Source organism: Cetorhinus maximus, chromosome 12, assembly GCF_964194155.1.
Source record: "Cetorhinus maximus chromosome 12, sCetMax3.hap1.1, whole genome shotgun sequence".
NCBI classification, from domain to species: Eukaryota; Metazoa; Chordata; class Chondrichthyes; order Lamniformes; family Cetorhinidae; genus Cetorhinus; species Cetorhinus maximus.
This window is the reverse complement of record NC_135890.1, coordinates 27,256,531-27,269,690: the sequence shown is the minus strand read 5'-3', so window position 1 is coordinate 27,269,690 and position 13,160 is coordinate 27,256,531. Positions and strand designations below refer to the sequence as shown.

At 40.7% G+C, this 13,160-nt stretch overlaps 1 protein-coding gene across 3 annotated transcripts in view; it reads right to left on the bottom strand.

The window, feature by feature from the left end:
* Positions 1–13,160, bottom strand: part of LOC144687327 (protein PHTF2) — a 120,232-nt gene that overhangs the window by 23,406 nt on the left and 83,666 nt on the right. For all 3 annotated transcript variants that reach the window (XM_078553283.1, XM_078553285.1, XM_078553284.1), the window contains 5 exons: positions 11,260–11,427; positions 10,711–10,923; positions 8,694–8,822; positions 2,853–3,122; positions 1,634–1,765 (listed from right to left, as the gene is read on the bottom strand). In XM_078553283.1, coding sequence (XP_078409409.1) covers positions 1,634–1,765; positions 2,853–3,122; positions 8,694–8,822; positions 10,711–10,923; positions 11,260–11,427 — 912 coding nt within the window. The remainder of the gene's footprint in view (positions 1–1,633; positions 1,766–2,852; positions 3,123–8,693; positions 8,823–10,710; positions 10,924–11,259; positions 11,428–13,160) is intronic.

The following is a 13,160-nucleotide window of genomic DNA, read 5'->3' as shown; positions in this document are numbered from 1 at the left end:
TATAGTCGGGGGGACAGGGAGTAGATGGGCATGTCAGTTGTATAGCTATCCAGGGTTTAGACTGTGATTTTTCTGTCTAACGTTTCCTGGGTAACTGAAGTGGGGTAACTGAAATAATTTAATACTAAGATTCATATTAAGGCATGCATTAATAGCTTTAGAATAGACAAATGTAGTTATGAGAGCTCTTTCTAAGCATGATGAGAAATATAGCCAACACTGTTGGCATGATGGGGCATGTAGCCAATACTGTGAGAACCTAGAAAATGTAATTGCATTCGCAACTTGGGTAAACAAGGTGTTAAGGAGATAAGGAAACAGATAAGCAGTTATTAGTCCCCAAACACTAACAGCCTCCCAGTGAGAGAACAGAGGACATCTGCAGCCTGAATAATCATTACATTTTGTGATGTGTGTAGCTGAAGGTTGTAACTAAAAGTTATAAATATGTTACACAGCCTAGTTACTGGAGATACATACCCTGCGAGAACCAAGCTGTGTTTCTCCCAGCATATGCTTGTAATAAAATCCTTGCTTACTTGAAGCTCACAGACTCGAGAGTGGTTCTTTTTACCACAACAATAACTATTCAGGTAAGTAAGTTGGAACTGTCCAAAAGAGTCAGAAACTTTTTCGGAGAGTCCTGGGGAACAGGGGAATTGCCCATCTGAAATTCAAACTTCCCAGGCAATTCACGCAGAGTCACTACGTCAGGACTTCCGCAGGGTTCCAAAGTGCATCTTTTGTGGGTGGGGGGCGGGGTGACTACGTCCGGCCTCCAACAATCTGGAGACTGGAAGACCTGGGCCACTGAATTAACTTTTCTACTAGTTATGCAATGATTCACTTTTAGAAAAGTTCCAAATTTTGCAATGAGGTGTTTGTGTTTCTGCAAAATATCGTAATGAATTTTCTTTCTAATATTGCATACACATCGAATTTCTAACAGTTATGCTGAGTCTGGTCCACCAATACATCCACCAGAGTTTGTAGGCTGTGTGTACCTTATTTGCATGGGGCCAACAGATGCCCACATCATCATGGATGTAACTCAGGCACCAGCTTGCCCCATGTTGTCCTGGTATCTGGATGCCTTGGTCACTTCCCACTCCAAATGTGCCCCTTAGACACCTGTGTAAGGGCAGCGACAGCAAGTTTTCTTTTAAAAACAGGCCTCTATCTTTGGAGGTTAAAGGTTCTTACCTAGTCTGAACCCCTTCCCCAATGGAGCAGATTTCCACATCTCTGGACCCTTCTTTCCAATTATCATATAGTCTCCAACATAATATATGGAGTTAGACTGCAGATCAGCCACGATCTCAATAAATGGCAGAAAAGCTCAAGGGGCTAAATGGCCTACTCCTGTTCCTAATGCTCAGCCCCTTATGTGCCAGGAAAGTGGGAACTCCCAGCATAGGAAGCTCTGACACTGACCTGGCACCTCTGGCATAGTTGGCCCGAGAAGGAGCGGGCAAAACACTAATCTTTAAAAGGCCAACCAAGATTTCAACCTAGCATATCTGAGACTCGCCTTTCCTCAAGCATCCAGGACTCCTGTTGGAGTTACAGTGAGAGTCCAGCAGAATAGCCAAGTGTATTTAGCCTCATAATTACAATAATAAATTGGATTTACCTTGAGATATGAACGCAACGAGAGCCATATTTTAATATTTTGCACCTTCTTGAGACGGAAATGGGGAACTTCAGATTTTCTGGCTCTTCTTGCTGAGGTTAAATGGCCAAAAAGTTTGGCAAATAGTAATCTCTAGAAAACAAAATATTTGGTTTAATTATTCCTTAAAAGTTACTTTTTCATCAAAAACAAATGATAAAAGGATATCAAGATTCAATCATTTCTGAAACAGCAACAATCCAGAGAATTTCACCTGGATTTTAATGTACCTAGCAGAAATTGACATACTCTAAGAGTAAAACAGAATTGCCTGGAATTTTCTGAAACAGTGTAACTGGCAGGTTACACCTCAGATTTCCTGAGAACCTTCCCAGCATATGCTGAAACAGGTGAAAATTGGCATAAACTAAAAAAAAAAATGGCATCTTAGTTTTTATAAATAGGGTCATAAGATGCAAGACTAAATCCATACAAATCATTGGTCAGAAAAATGTGTTCAATTCTGAGCATTAAACTTTAGGGAGGATAAAGGCCATGGAAAGACCATTGAAATGATTTACTATAGTAATACCCGAGGGATGAGAGGCTGAAATTATGAGGACACATTAAAGAAACCAGAACTCTTTGTTAGAGCAGAGAAAATTAAGAGGAGATCTGATTGAGGTGCTCAAATTATATGGGGCTTTCATGATGTAAATAAGGAAAAACTAATTCCATTGGCCGATCATGAAGTTTAGGGGGTTGAATTTTTAAACTGGATCTGAAGACAGGACTCCAGGCCTGGAATATCCCACCCTTGGCCGGCCAATTATGTTATACCGAGTAGAAACAGTAGCAAAAGCAGAATCTGTAAAAGGTTTTACATGTCAAGTAAATAAATATTTGAGAAAGAAAATTTTTAACAGTGTGGCCAATGGGACTAACTGGTCAGCTCCTTCAGAAAGTCCATGCAGGCATAAAGAACCAAATGACCTCCTTATGTGCTATAAATTCTACCATTTTCTTTTATAATCGTTCATATTCCTGGTCAGGTTTTTGTATCAAATTCAATTTCTCCTTTACCCCTTCTTCCTATCCCTGCCCCAGTAAAATCTGATCAAAATAATTTCCTCAAAATTGATGCTCTAGTAAATTGGCCGGATAAGAAATATAACATGAGGTGGTTCAAACAAGTCATTGGAATTGAGATAATACGTGAACCTGAAATATCTCAGCTTACCTGTTTATATGTTCGTTCGGCTACACACAGCATAAAGAAAAAAATCCACATGAGGCACACACGCACCACAAAGCTTAATGCGACCATAATAACTGTTTGATTTACATTTGAACCAAATGCAATGAAAAAGAGTTCTGCAGCAGAGAGTGACACTAGTTGCTCCACATCCTTCTGCTGAAAGAGTCTGAACAAAACTGGAGTGATGCCAAGAATCAGAGAAACCAAGTTCCCAAACAGCTGGTAACCAATACCTTGCTTGTAGCTGTTAACCTGCAGATGTTCAAAATATTGAAGTTATAAAACTGCCAAATTACAAATCTATAAATGCACAAAAAGACATTCTGAATGGTGCAATAATTAGCTGTGAATCATTTAAGAACAGGGCAAAACAGAGGAGCTAGGTTTTAAATCCACTTTGGTGCAGTGCCGCTTCCTCACAAAACAACTGGAAAGTTAATATTTGCATTGCCCAGAAATTATTACATACAGTTTATTTGGAAAGGATATAGGACTTAAAATATAAGCATTTCAATGTTTGTAGCCACCAGTAGGAGAAATGTGGAGAAGGAAGTTTATTAGTCAACATCAAATTTTCAAATAACAGTTATCACATTTTTTTCAATATAAAAAACACACATCTTCGTAATCTTCTGAACTCAACCTTGTCCCCATAATTGATCAGGGAGGCAGGGAAAGGGAGGTGTGGGAAAACAAAAGAGAAGGCCTTTGTTTGGGTGGAAGACAATAACAAAAGGGATGATGCAAGCGGGTGGCGATAGGTCAAGAAACAAAAGATAAGCCTAAAGGAGCTGTAAATGACCACAGCAGAAATGTTACCAACAGCTGCTGACTGAAAAAAAATGGGAACAATGATTATGATCCGAAATTGTTAACTCAATGTTGAGTTCAGAAGGCTGTAAAGAACCTACTTGAAAGATCAGGTGCTGTTCTTTGAGCTTCATTAGAATAGTGTAAGAAGCTGAAGACAGAGGTCAGAGTGGGAGTGATGAAGAATTAAAGCGACAAGCAACTGTAACCTTGGGATCACGCTTGCAGACTGAACAGAGGTGTTCCACACAGTGATCCCTCAATCTGTATTTGGTCTCCCCAATGTTGAAAGTCTGCATCGTGAGCAACAAATACAGTATAACAAATTGAAAGGAGTACAAGTTAATCGCTGTTTCATCTGGAAGGAGCGGTTAAGGCCCTAAACAATGGGAAGGGATGAGGTAGGGGGGCAGGTATGAATCTCCTGCACTTGCATAGGAAGGTGCCATGGAATAGTGAGGCCACACTGGAATAATTGAAGAGTGGACCAGGGTGTCAAAGAACAAACAAAACTTATGCAATGCTGGAAAGTGAGAGGAGGGGAAGTGGTGTTTGATGATGGTGGCATCACATTGGAGGTGGCAGAAATGCTGAAGAATGATCTGTTGAACGTGACAGTTGGGGTTGAAAGTGATGGTTCTGGGTGGGAGGAGAAGGGATGAGAACAGAAGTGAAGGGAATTTTATTCAGGAAGTCCATATTTTGAAATACTAAAGCCTTGTTTTAACTGTAATATTTAGATTCTGATGATAAATATGTTGGGCTAAATTATGAAACAGTGCAAAATTAGGACTTTAACTATACTAGTGATTGCAAGCAATTAGCAATTTGTTTCTGATCCATCAAAACAGCTATGCTAAGATTTTGTGACTGTTCAGAAATCTGTTCTGATTAATGTCAGAGCATATATTAGTATAGTATAGTATATTATTTTTTGAAACAATACACTGTTTAGGACAGTTTAATTTATTTATTGGAAACAGGATATATACCCATCCCTAGCTAGTAACCATGTACTAGGTTTATGGGGATAAGCTGCTATGTCCTAAAAGTATTAAAAGGTACTTCTATGTGTCCAACATGTAGAATGAAATCTAGGAAAGCACCACTTTAACCCAATAGCTTTGTTCAATTGTGTGTGTTATCCAGCAAGTACACTTGATTTTCTGAGAATCTAGAGTCAGCAAAGTCATGAATTTGAATAGAATATTTGCTTACAGGCTCTTTCTGTTCTACTATCATGCAGCCTGTGTAGCAATGAGTACATGAAGGTTCCATGGGTTGGACTCAATCTCGGGTTCAACTATGGTATTTTAAGCGCTTGTCCATGTTCAGTATTACTGAGCAAAGTTAGTCATCCCTTCTAGAACCATAGAACGCTACAGCACGGAAACAGGCCATTCGGCCCTTCTAGTCTGTGCCAAAATATTATTCCGCAAGTCCCATTGACCTGCACCTAGTCCATAACCCTCCAGACCTCTCCCATCCATGTATCTATCTAATTTATTCTTAAAACTTAAGAGTTAACTATTTTAAGTTTATTCTAAACTTAACTATTTTAAGTTAAATATTGTAGTCTAGTGGAATATGTTACATTGATCTTTTGTTACTAATTAATTTTTATTTTTAATTAACCCAATCCATAGATTATAGGCTGAACTGTACATTCTAAAAAATAGTTCATCTCCAACAGCTAGTTCTGATGGAAGGTCATCGACCTGAAAAGTTAACTCTGTTTCTTTCTCCACTGATGGTGTCTGAACTATTGAGTATTTCCTGCATTTTCTGTATTTCTGACAAAGTTACTCTTTTGTGATCCTAATACCAAGATGGCATAAGGAGGATCATCATTTCCAGTATGCAAATTGCAGTAACAAAGCTGTTCAGTTCAACCCAGTGCAATATATTAGATACTGTGCATTTAATGGTCATGGTCAGGATTTTCGCCCCGTCGGGGGTGGGGGTGGGGGGGGGGGAGGAGGGAGTTGAAGAGCGGGCACGCGGAGGCGTGCCTCTGATTGGCGCCCCTGATCTGGGGTGCGCCGCCATTTTATGTGGGCAAGCCAATTAAGGCCCGCCCAGCGTGACCTCTGCATGCGCTCCCTGTGCAGGCTGGCGGGGGGGGAGAATCCCTAAACCCGATAAGAGCGTTATTTCGCACATACGCACAAAAGAGCTCACTCATCTCCATTAGGCGAAGTGCTGCCTCAGGGAGATTGGCTCTACTGTAAAAAATATTAAAAATAGAAAAAAAAATTCCCTGGCATGTCCCCTCATGTGACACTGGCACATGAGTTGGGACATGTCCATAGCTTTTAGAAACACTAATTAAATCTTTTAAAACCTACATGAAACCTCATCTCGCCCGTGGATGAGGTTTCACGCTTTTTCTAATGCCCGCCAGGGCTCCTGGCCTGCCCGCCAACCTGAAAAGTCCTTGGCCTGCTGCATTGTTCCAGTGAAGTTCAACGCCAACTGGAGGAACAGCACCTCATCTTCTGACTAGGCACTTTATAGCCTTCCGGACTGAATATTGAGTTCAATAATTTTAGATCATGAACTCTCTCCTCCATCCCCACCCCCTTTCCGATCCCCCTTTTTTCCAATAATTTATATAGATTTTTCTTTTCCCACCTATTTCCATTATTTTAAAATGTATTTTCATCCATTGTTTGATCTCTGCCTTTTAGCCTATTTCGATCCCTTCCCCCCCACCCCACCCCCACTAGGGCTATCTGTACCTTTATTACCACATTCCTTAGATAATATTACCAGCTTCAACAACTCTTTCTCCTTTTGTCTATGACATCTCTTGGTTATCTCCACCTATCACTGGCCCTCTATCCAGCTCTACCTGTCCCAACCCCGCTTAAAACAGCTTATATTTCACCTTTCTATTTTTCCTTCGTTCTGTTCAAGCGTCATACGGACTCGAAACGTTAACTGGGTTCCTCTCCGCAGATGCTGTCAGACCTGCTGAGTTTTTCCAGGTATTTTTGTTTTTGTTTTGGATTTGGATTTCCAGCATCCGCAGTTTTTTGCTTTTAACCTGAAAGGTTGGTTGGGCAGGTCCATTAATTACTTAAATGACTCTGTCAGTGGCCTCAATTGGCCATTGGCAGGTCGGCGGGCGCACAGCTGATTTTGCTGAGCCCCCACCTACCTGAAAATTTAAATGGGGCGTTGTGACGTTGGGAGTTCCGTCCGACGTCACCGCATGTCATTTTATACGTCGGCGAGCGTGCCCTGTCCTCCACTTGCAGACGGGAAAATCCTGGCCCATGTTTCAGATCACAGGGAGCAAGGGCTTGTTTATGGAAATGCTGCTTTGCACTCTACTGGGCAGCCAATTATTATAACATGCATCTTAAGATAAATTTAGATTACAATCAATATCACATAACTTTAATGAACGGTTTGTGCAAATTAAGTATTGACGCTATTTTTCTATCTTTATATCCACAGATATTAGTTAAGGGAAGCTCTACCATACTGTTAATATTGTCAATGAACTATGGCATTTTCCACATAATCCTGTGACCTTCTTGGAGGTTGGAATGGATAGATCGATTAGAAAGAAATGAGTAAAATGAAATGGACTGCAAAACTAATGGAAGGCTAAAGGAACAACTCAAAAAAGAAAATAAAATGTTTAGCAATACAATTGCTAGAAGCATATATCTGTTAAAAGAGCATAATTTTTATGGAGGCTAATGCAGAATGTTAGTTCTGCATTTATCTATTTCTCTCATTAGTACTCAATAAGGCTATTGTAATTTTAATAAGAGCATGTTTATAACAGTTACAGTGTCAACTAAGGAGATAGAGGACATTTGCTAAAATTGAAGTGGATGGAATTGGAGGCCAAAGATTTTTTTTTTGTTTCTTCATTTCTTTCATCTTACTTGCTAAAACCACCTGAATAATTTATGGCACAAAATGCATTGATATATTCAGTTTCTAACCATTATATTATATGGAGAAGTTAAGTTAAGGCTGCGCTTCTTGCCAATGCCATGCATGCTTCGTGCATGCACAGTTTGAGCGTGTTGCTTTGTCACATCATTTGAAGCAATGACGTAGGCAGCAGCCAGGGCCAAAGATGGTGTGGCTGAAATCATCAGTTGGGTGGTGGCATCCTTTTAACGTACACTCGGAGTAGAATTACAAAACATGTGAATTTGTAATCATCCAAAACAAATTTGGTTTTGCAATAAATCCTCATTTTTCTTGACAGAGTGAGTCTTGGAAGCAAGAGTTAATGAGGTTAATTCTATACATGAGGTATTTAGCAGCTGAAAACACAGGCTCCAATTTAGGAGCAATGAAGAATGCTAAAGAGGCCAGAATTGTAGCAACACACAAATCACAGATGGTCGGAGGAAGTCACAGATATAGGGATGGGTGTGGGGTCTGGGGCAGTTTAGTGAGGTTTGTTGGGCTGGAGAAAGTATGAGATGGGGAGGAACAGGAGGACTCCCCATTGAGTGTGTCAGATTTCATGGTGGCTGTGCAACTCGTTGTCAACTTGGTTGCACTGTTCAGTGGCCTCTTCTGTTGTGGGCTTGCAGACAGCCTGCCAGTGAAGAAACAAAGGGTGGGATTTTCCGCACCTGCCTGTCGCTGGGATCTTCCGGTCCCGTCACAAGTCAATGGACTTCTGGCAGGGGCGCCACCTCACCTGCGGCGGGTCTCGCCCGCAACAGGGCCGGAAAATCCCGGCCAAAGAGAGACAGCAGGCCACTCTCTCCCTCTACAGCTAAAATAACACTGAATTTTGAAATTCGCGCATGCGCGATCCTTCTGCCGGCAGCACGCCTGTGTGTAGTGACATCATCGATGCATGAGCAAAGTGATCCAGGCAGGCTGGGCGCAGCAGCGACAACATTTGATTTCCATGCACGTGCGGAGCAATATGCATGTGCAGAAGCGCGGTCAGCGGCCATATTGCGTTGGCAGGAGTTAGTGTTAAGTTAAACAATTTTTCTCCCCTGTTTAAAGTGCTATACTCACTCTTTTCATAATCATTCCACTGATTTCCATCACAGACATATCAGCTTTCTTACATTCGTTGCATTCCCAGACGATTGCACTTACTCTTTCCAAACTTATACTGGAACTGTGAAGCCATGGTAAATGACTCTGGAAAAAGTGTAAATGTTAGTATAGCAACACATTATAGTTTTTAAAGATTTAACTTGCAGTTGAAGGATCCTCATTATGTGTTCCTTCCTGTTACCCCGCAAACACCATCTCACTTCCTCCTTTATGCTAGTGTAGATTCTTAGCTTTTCTCTTTTCCAATTAATAATACAGGCGTTCATAGTTACAAAACTATTCTCAGCAAAGCACATGAATATCATATTACTGTAACTACATAAACCCACTGGTTGTACTTGCAAAGTTGCAATCCAAGTTTACCTTAGAAACGTAATGCTGTTGCTGCTAGTGCTTTTCTCACCATAAGATTACAACAGAATCAGAAGGCCCTCCAGCTCTGACTCAGGACAGTTAAGCATGGGCTATAAGTGCAACCTTGCCAGTGTTCCCCACATCCCAAGAGCAAAAAAATAAACAAAGTTTTATAACAACTGGCATTAAAATAGCATCCTGAATTCAGAAAAATGTCCCATGGCTTTCTAATCGGACAAGAATGGACACTGAGCTGGAGAAAGATATATGTGAATAGCAACCTAAATGTTTGTTCATAAGGTTAAACACTAGGTTGTGAACAGTCTGGTTCAACCCAACCCAGAAGGGCCTTCTGGTTAACTGTTGTAATCTTATGGTGAGAAAAGCACTAGCAGCAACATCCTTACGTTTCTAAGGTAAACTTGGAGTACAACTAGTGGGTTTATGTAGTTACAGTAATTTAATATTCATGTGCTTTGCTGAGAGTAGTTTTGTAACTATGAATGCCTGTATAGTGAGTGAGCAAAGAGCTGGAATATGGAGTTGATGTTGAGGGCCAAAGTCAATGGCTTCAGCGGTCCCCAGATTTTAAAAACATTCAACTTGTGTTTAATTGCATCTTGCACATTTAAGTTAGTTCCAACGACTCAATGAAAATAGTTGAACACACCTACACTGCCACATTACTTAAAATAGAAGGATGACTTGTCTGCAAACTTGATTAAAAGTTCTGACAACATACAGACCAGGAAGGTCACAGTTTGTATCCTTGATCTGTGCTGAGTTAGCTGATCTCAGCCAGAACAGCAGTAGAGGTAAACAACTGCCCTCAGTATCATGAAACTAGAGAAAATTAATTCCAGATTGGCATCCAATGGTCATGAGTTAAAAAAAGGTTGACTAGGAAAGGTATAGCGGAGGTTAGGGACCTGATTCAGTCTGGTCAGAACCAAAGCAATGGCAAAACTTTGATAATACAGTAGTGAATAACTTGTTAATTCAAAAATCATGCTTAATGTTAACTTACACATATACTGGAAAATGTTATAACACTGTATAAACCAAAGTTATCATAAATGCTATTTTCTGATTGGTATTTTCTCTCTCTCTTCAGGTACCATGACCGAAGAGGGCTTTGGCAAGCATGGACTTTCATGTATTGGTCCATGGTTATGTTTGGCAAGGTACTGCAGTGGCTTTCCACTATCTTCTGAGGGTCCTGACTGACCAGGATAGTCTCCCACTCTTACTATCTGCCATAGGTGTGTTGGAAGGATTTGCAGGTTAATAATCAACCTGTTTGGGAAGACATCTTCCGTTGCCATCAAGTCCCAGAGCTTCTGGCTCAGAGGTAGGGACGTTACAAGACTTCCAAATTACTTTGGTTTTGATTTCAACACAAGTGCAACATAGCCCTTTTTTTTGAGCATGAAAAGCCTGAATCATGACAGATGTCACCAGTTTGAAACTTTGACAAAACATTAATTGTGTAATTGAAACTATTAAATATTGCCTTTAGTCAACCTAAAGGATTCATTCAAAAATATGCAAGTTAAATATTATTAAAGGAATAATATTTAACAATGGCTCATTATATGAATGAAATTCTGAAACAAACCTGGTGAAATGGATCATCTCTGTATTCCTTTTTTCCTGAGGAATTCAAATGGGAATTTTCTCCCTCAGTCTCACTAGTGCAGGAAGTACGGCATTCGGCACAGTGCAGAAGGTCCTCCCATAATACATCTTCAGTTTCTGATTCATGGCGTGTGCTTTCCGAATCTTGTCTAGAACTGCGTGAACTACAACTAGTAGCAGATTTAGCAGTCTCCTGCAAAATAATTTGACATAAAATGATCTTTCAAATGTATAACTCAACTCATGAGTTGGTACCAGAAATATGCACCATCCCTATTTAAGTAGGCTTCATCTACTACTGAAATGTAATTTAAAATTTTATAATGTCCACCTGCCTTGCATTCATTTTGACCTCCATTTTAGTCAAAAAATGTAGTCTTTTCATTGTAAAAGCAATTCAAATAACTTTCAGATTTAACTAGGTCTTGTTATCAATGTTGTTGTCCATTCTACTCTACTATGTTAAGAGTACAATGTAGCATGTAACACATTGTTGATTATGGTGCTGAAGAAGAAACTAGTCTATAACCTCAGGAATGTAGTGTCTTTTATACTGGTGAGATTTTCTATTCCGTAATACACTGTCACTTGAAGTTCGTTCCCCAGTTCGTCGTTGCGTGAATGCTTGCGATCCAGCCTCGCCATCTTCATCACTTGAAACATCATCTGATACATTTATGACAGGTCTAGGTCCTTCCTGTTTAAAAATGTAAACATGAGCAAAGCCAAATAATAAAAATACAATATTTTACCTGGATTCAACTTCCTTCATAAAAGGAATCATGATATGTGTTGTGCATTAAATTTATCTGAGATTTGAATATTCCCTCATTTGCAGGGAAGCAATGGTTGAATGCTGATGCTGGAGTGCAAGGACTCAAATTTCAAGTGAAAGATTGGCTACGAAAGAGAGTCTGGTTCTGAAAGTGTTTATCTATAATTGAATCACCAATCATAGGATGAATAACAACAGCACCAGCTGTATTATCCATTATAATTGGACTTCAGGCCTCTGACAGCCGTCTTTGAACACCTTGTCATCTCCTTTCTTTTATCTCCTTTCCTGCTTTTCCAAAACACCACCATCATCACCTTACACCATGATTCAACCTTCCAAGACTCTGGCCTACCACCTGCCTTGCTTCTATTGACCTCCTGTGACCACCTCCTCTGCCATCCTATAGCCCATTAAATCACAGTTGGTAAAACAGTCACCCATGTAGTTTCCAAATTGGAAGGTCACAAGTGAGTGGCTGATCTCACTGCTTGTCAAAATGGAACCTGAATCCCTTCTGCTCCAAATCCACACCCATTTTTTATACTAGTCCACAAATATCCTCAGCAGAAACAATGCCAAACTCTGTGCCTCTGCAGGAGGCCACCTCCTCCGATCAACACCATTTATCCTAATTTTGAACACCAATGGGGAATTCTCCTTTGCTATTCTGCTGAAATTGAGTGGGACAGTGCTGAAGAATGTTGGAAAATTCAGGTGATGGGGCCTAGCGGCATTTCAATGCCCTTGGGATTCCACCACCACTTTCCCGATCATCATTAGCTGATACTTCCCTGCCTTGTAGTCTGATTCCTTTGAAGAATTTCCTTCTTTCCTCTCTAGTTACCATCACTTTCTAAACCCATCATGTAGAAGGTGGCAATAGGCCCCAGAAGGCATTTGTGAAGGACCAGAGTTTCCCAGAGAGACCTTAAGTTAGCTCCAGAGATACCTGCTGAAGGCCTCGGTCTCAGCTAAGGCTTTCAGTGGGAAGTCTTTTTTCTAATCTTTAAGGTGCTATTTAAGAGTCATTTTAAGATCCTCGCTAGCTCTTCTGGTGCTGCAGTAATATCCCTGCAGTTACATGGAAGTTTCACGGCCCTTTGTGATGACAGGTATCTCACTGGGAGCCCACCAAGCCTGCATAATGAGTCCTGACCCTGGAAAATGGGCTAGGGTTCAATGGATATAGAGGGGTAGGCAGAAGTTCAATCCTGGTGGAACTTAACACCAAAGAGGGGGCTCCTTCCCATAAATGAGGAGTTGATAGTCTGTGCTGTGTAAAATTGAGGCCTTTGCCCTGCTTCTGACTCCTCTGCTCACTCCTGATTTCCAGCCTTCCTTTTTTCCCATACTCAACAGAACCTCATCCTCCTTAACAATGTTTCTCTTCCATCCATTCATTAAATTTCTCATTTATGAAGCCTAACATCAGCTCATCACCTCCCAACAACCCACCTTCCCCTCCTTAGCCCCATGATGGTCAACCTCATCAATCTAGGCATCCTCAAGCATGATCCTAAGTGCTCCAAAAAGCACCATATGGCCCCCAGCCCACCCCACACAACAAATCTCCAACCTTCCAATGTTATCCAACCCCCTTATCTGCAACCTTCCCTTTCCTTTCAATGTCCTTGGTTGTATTATTCCCTTTC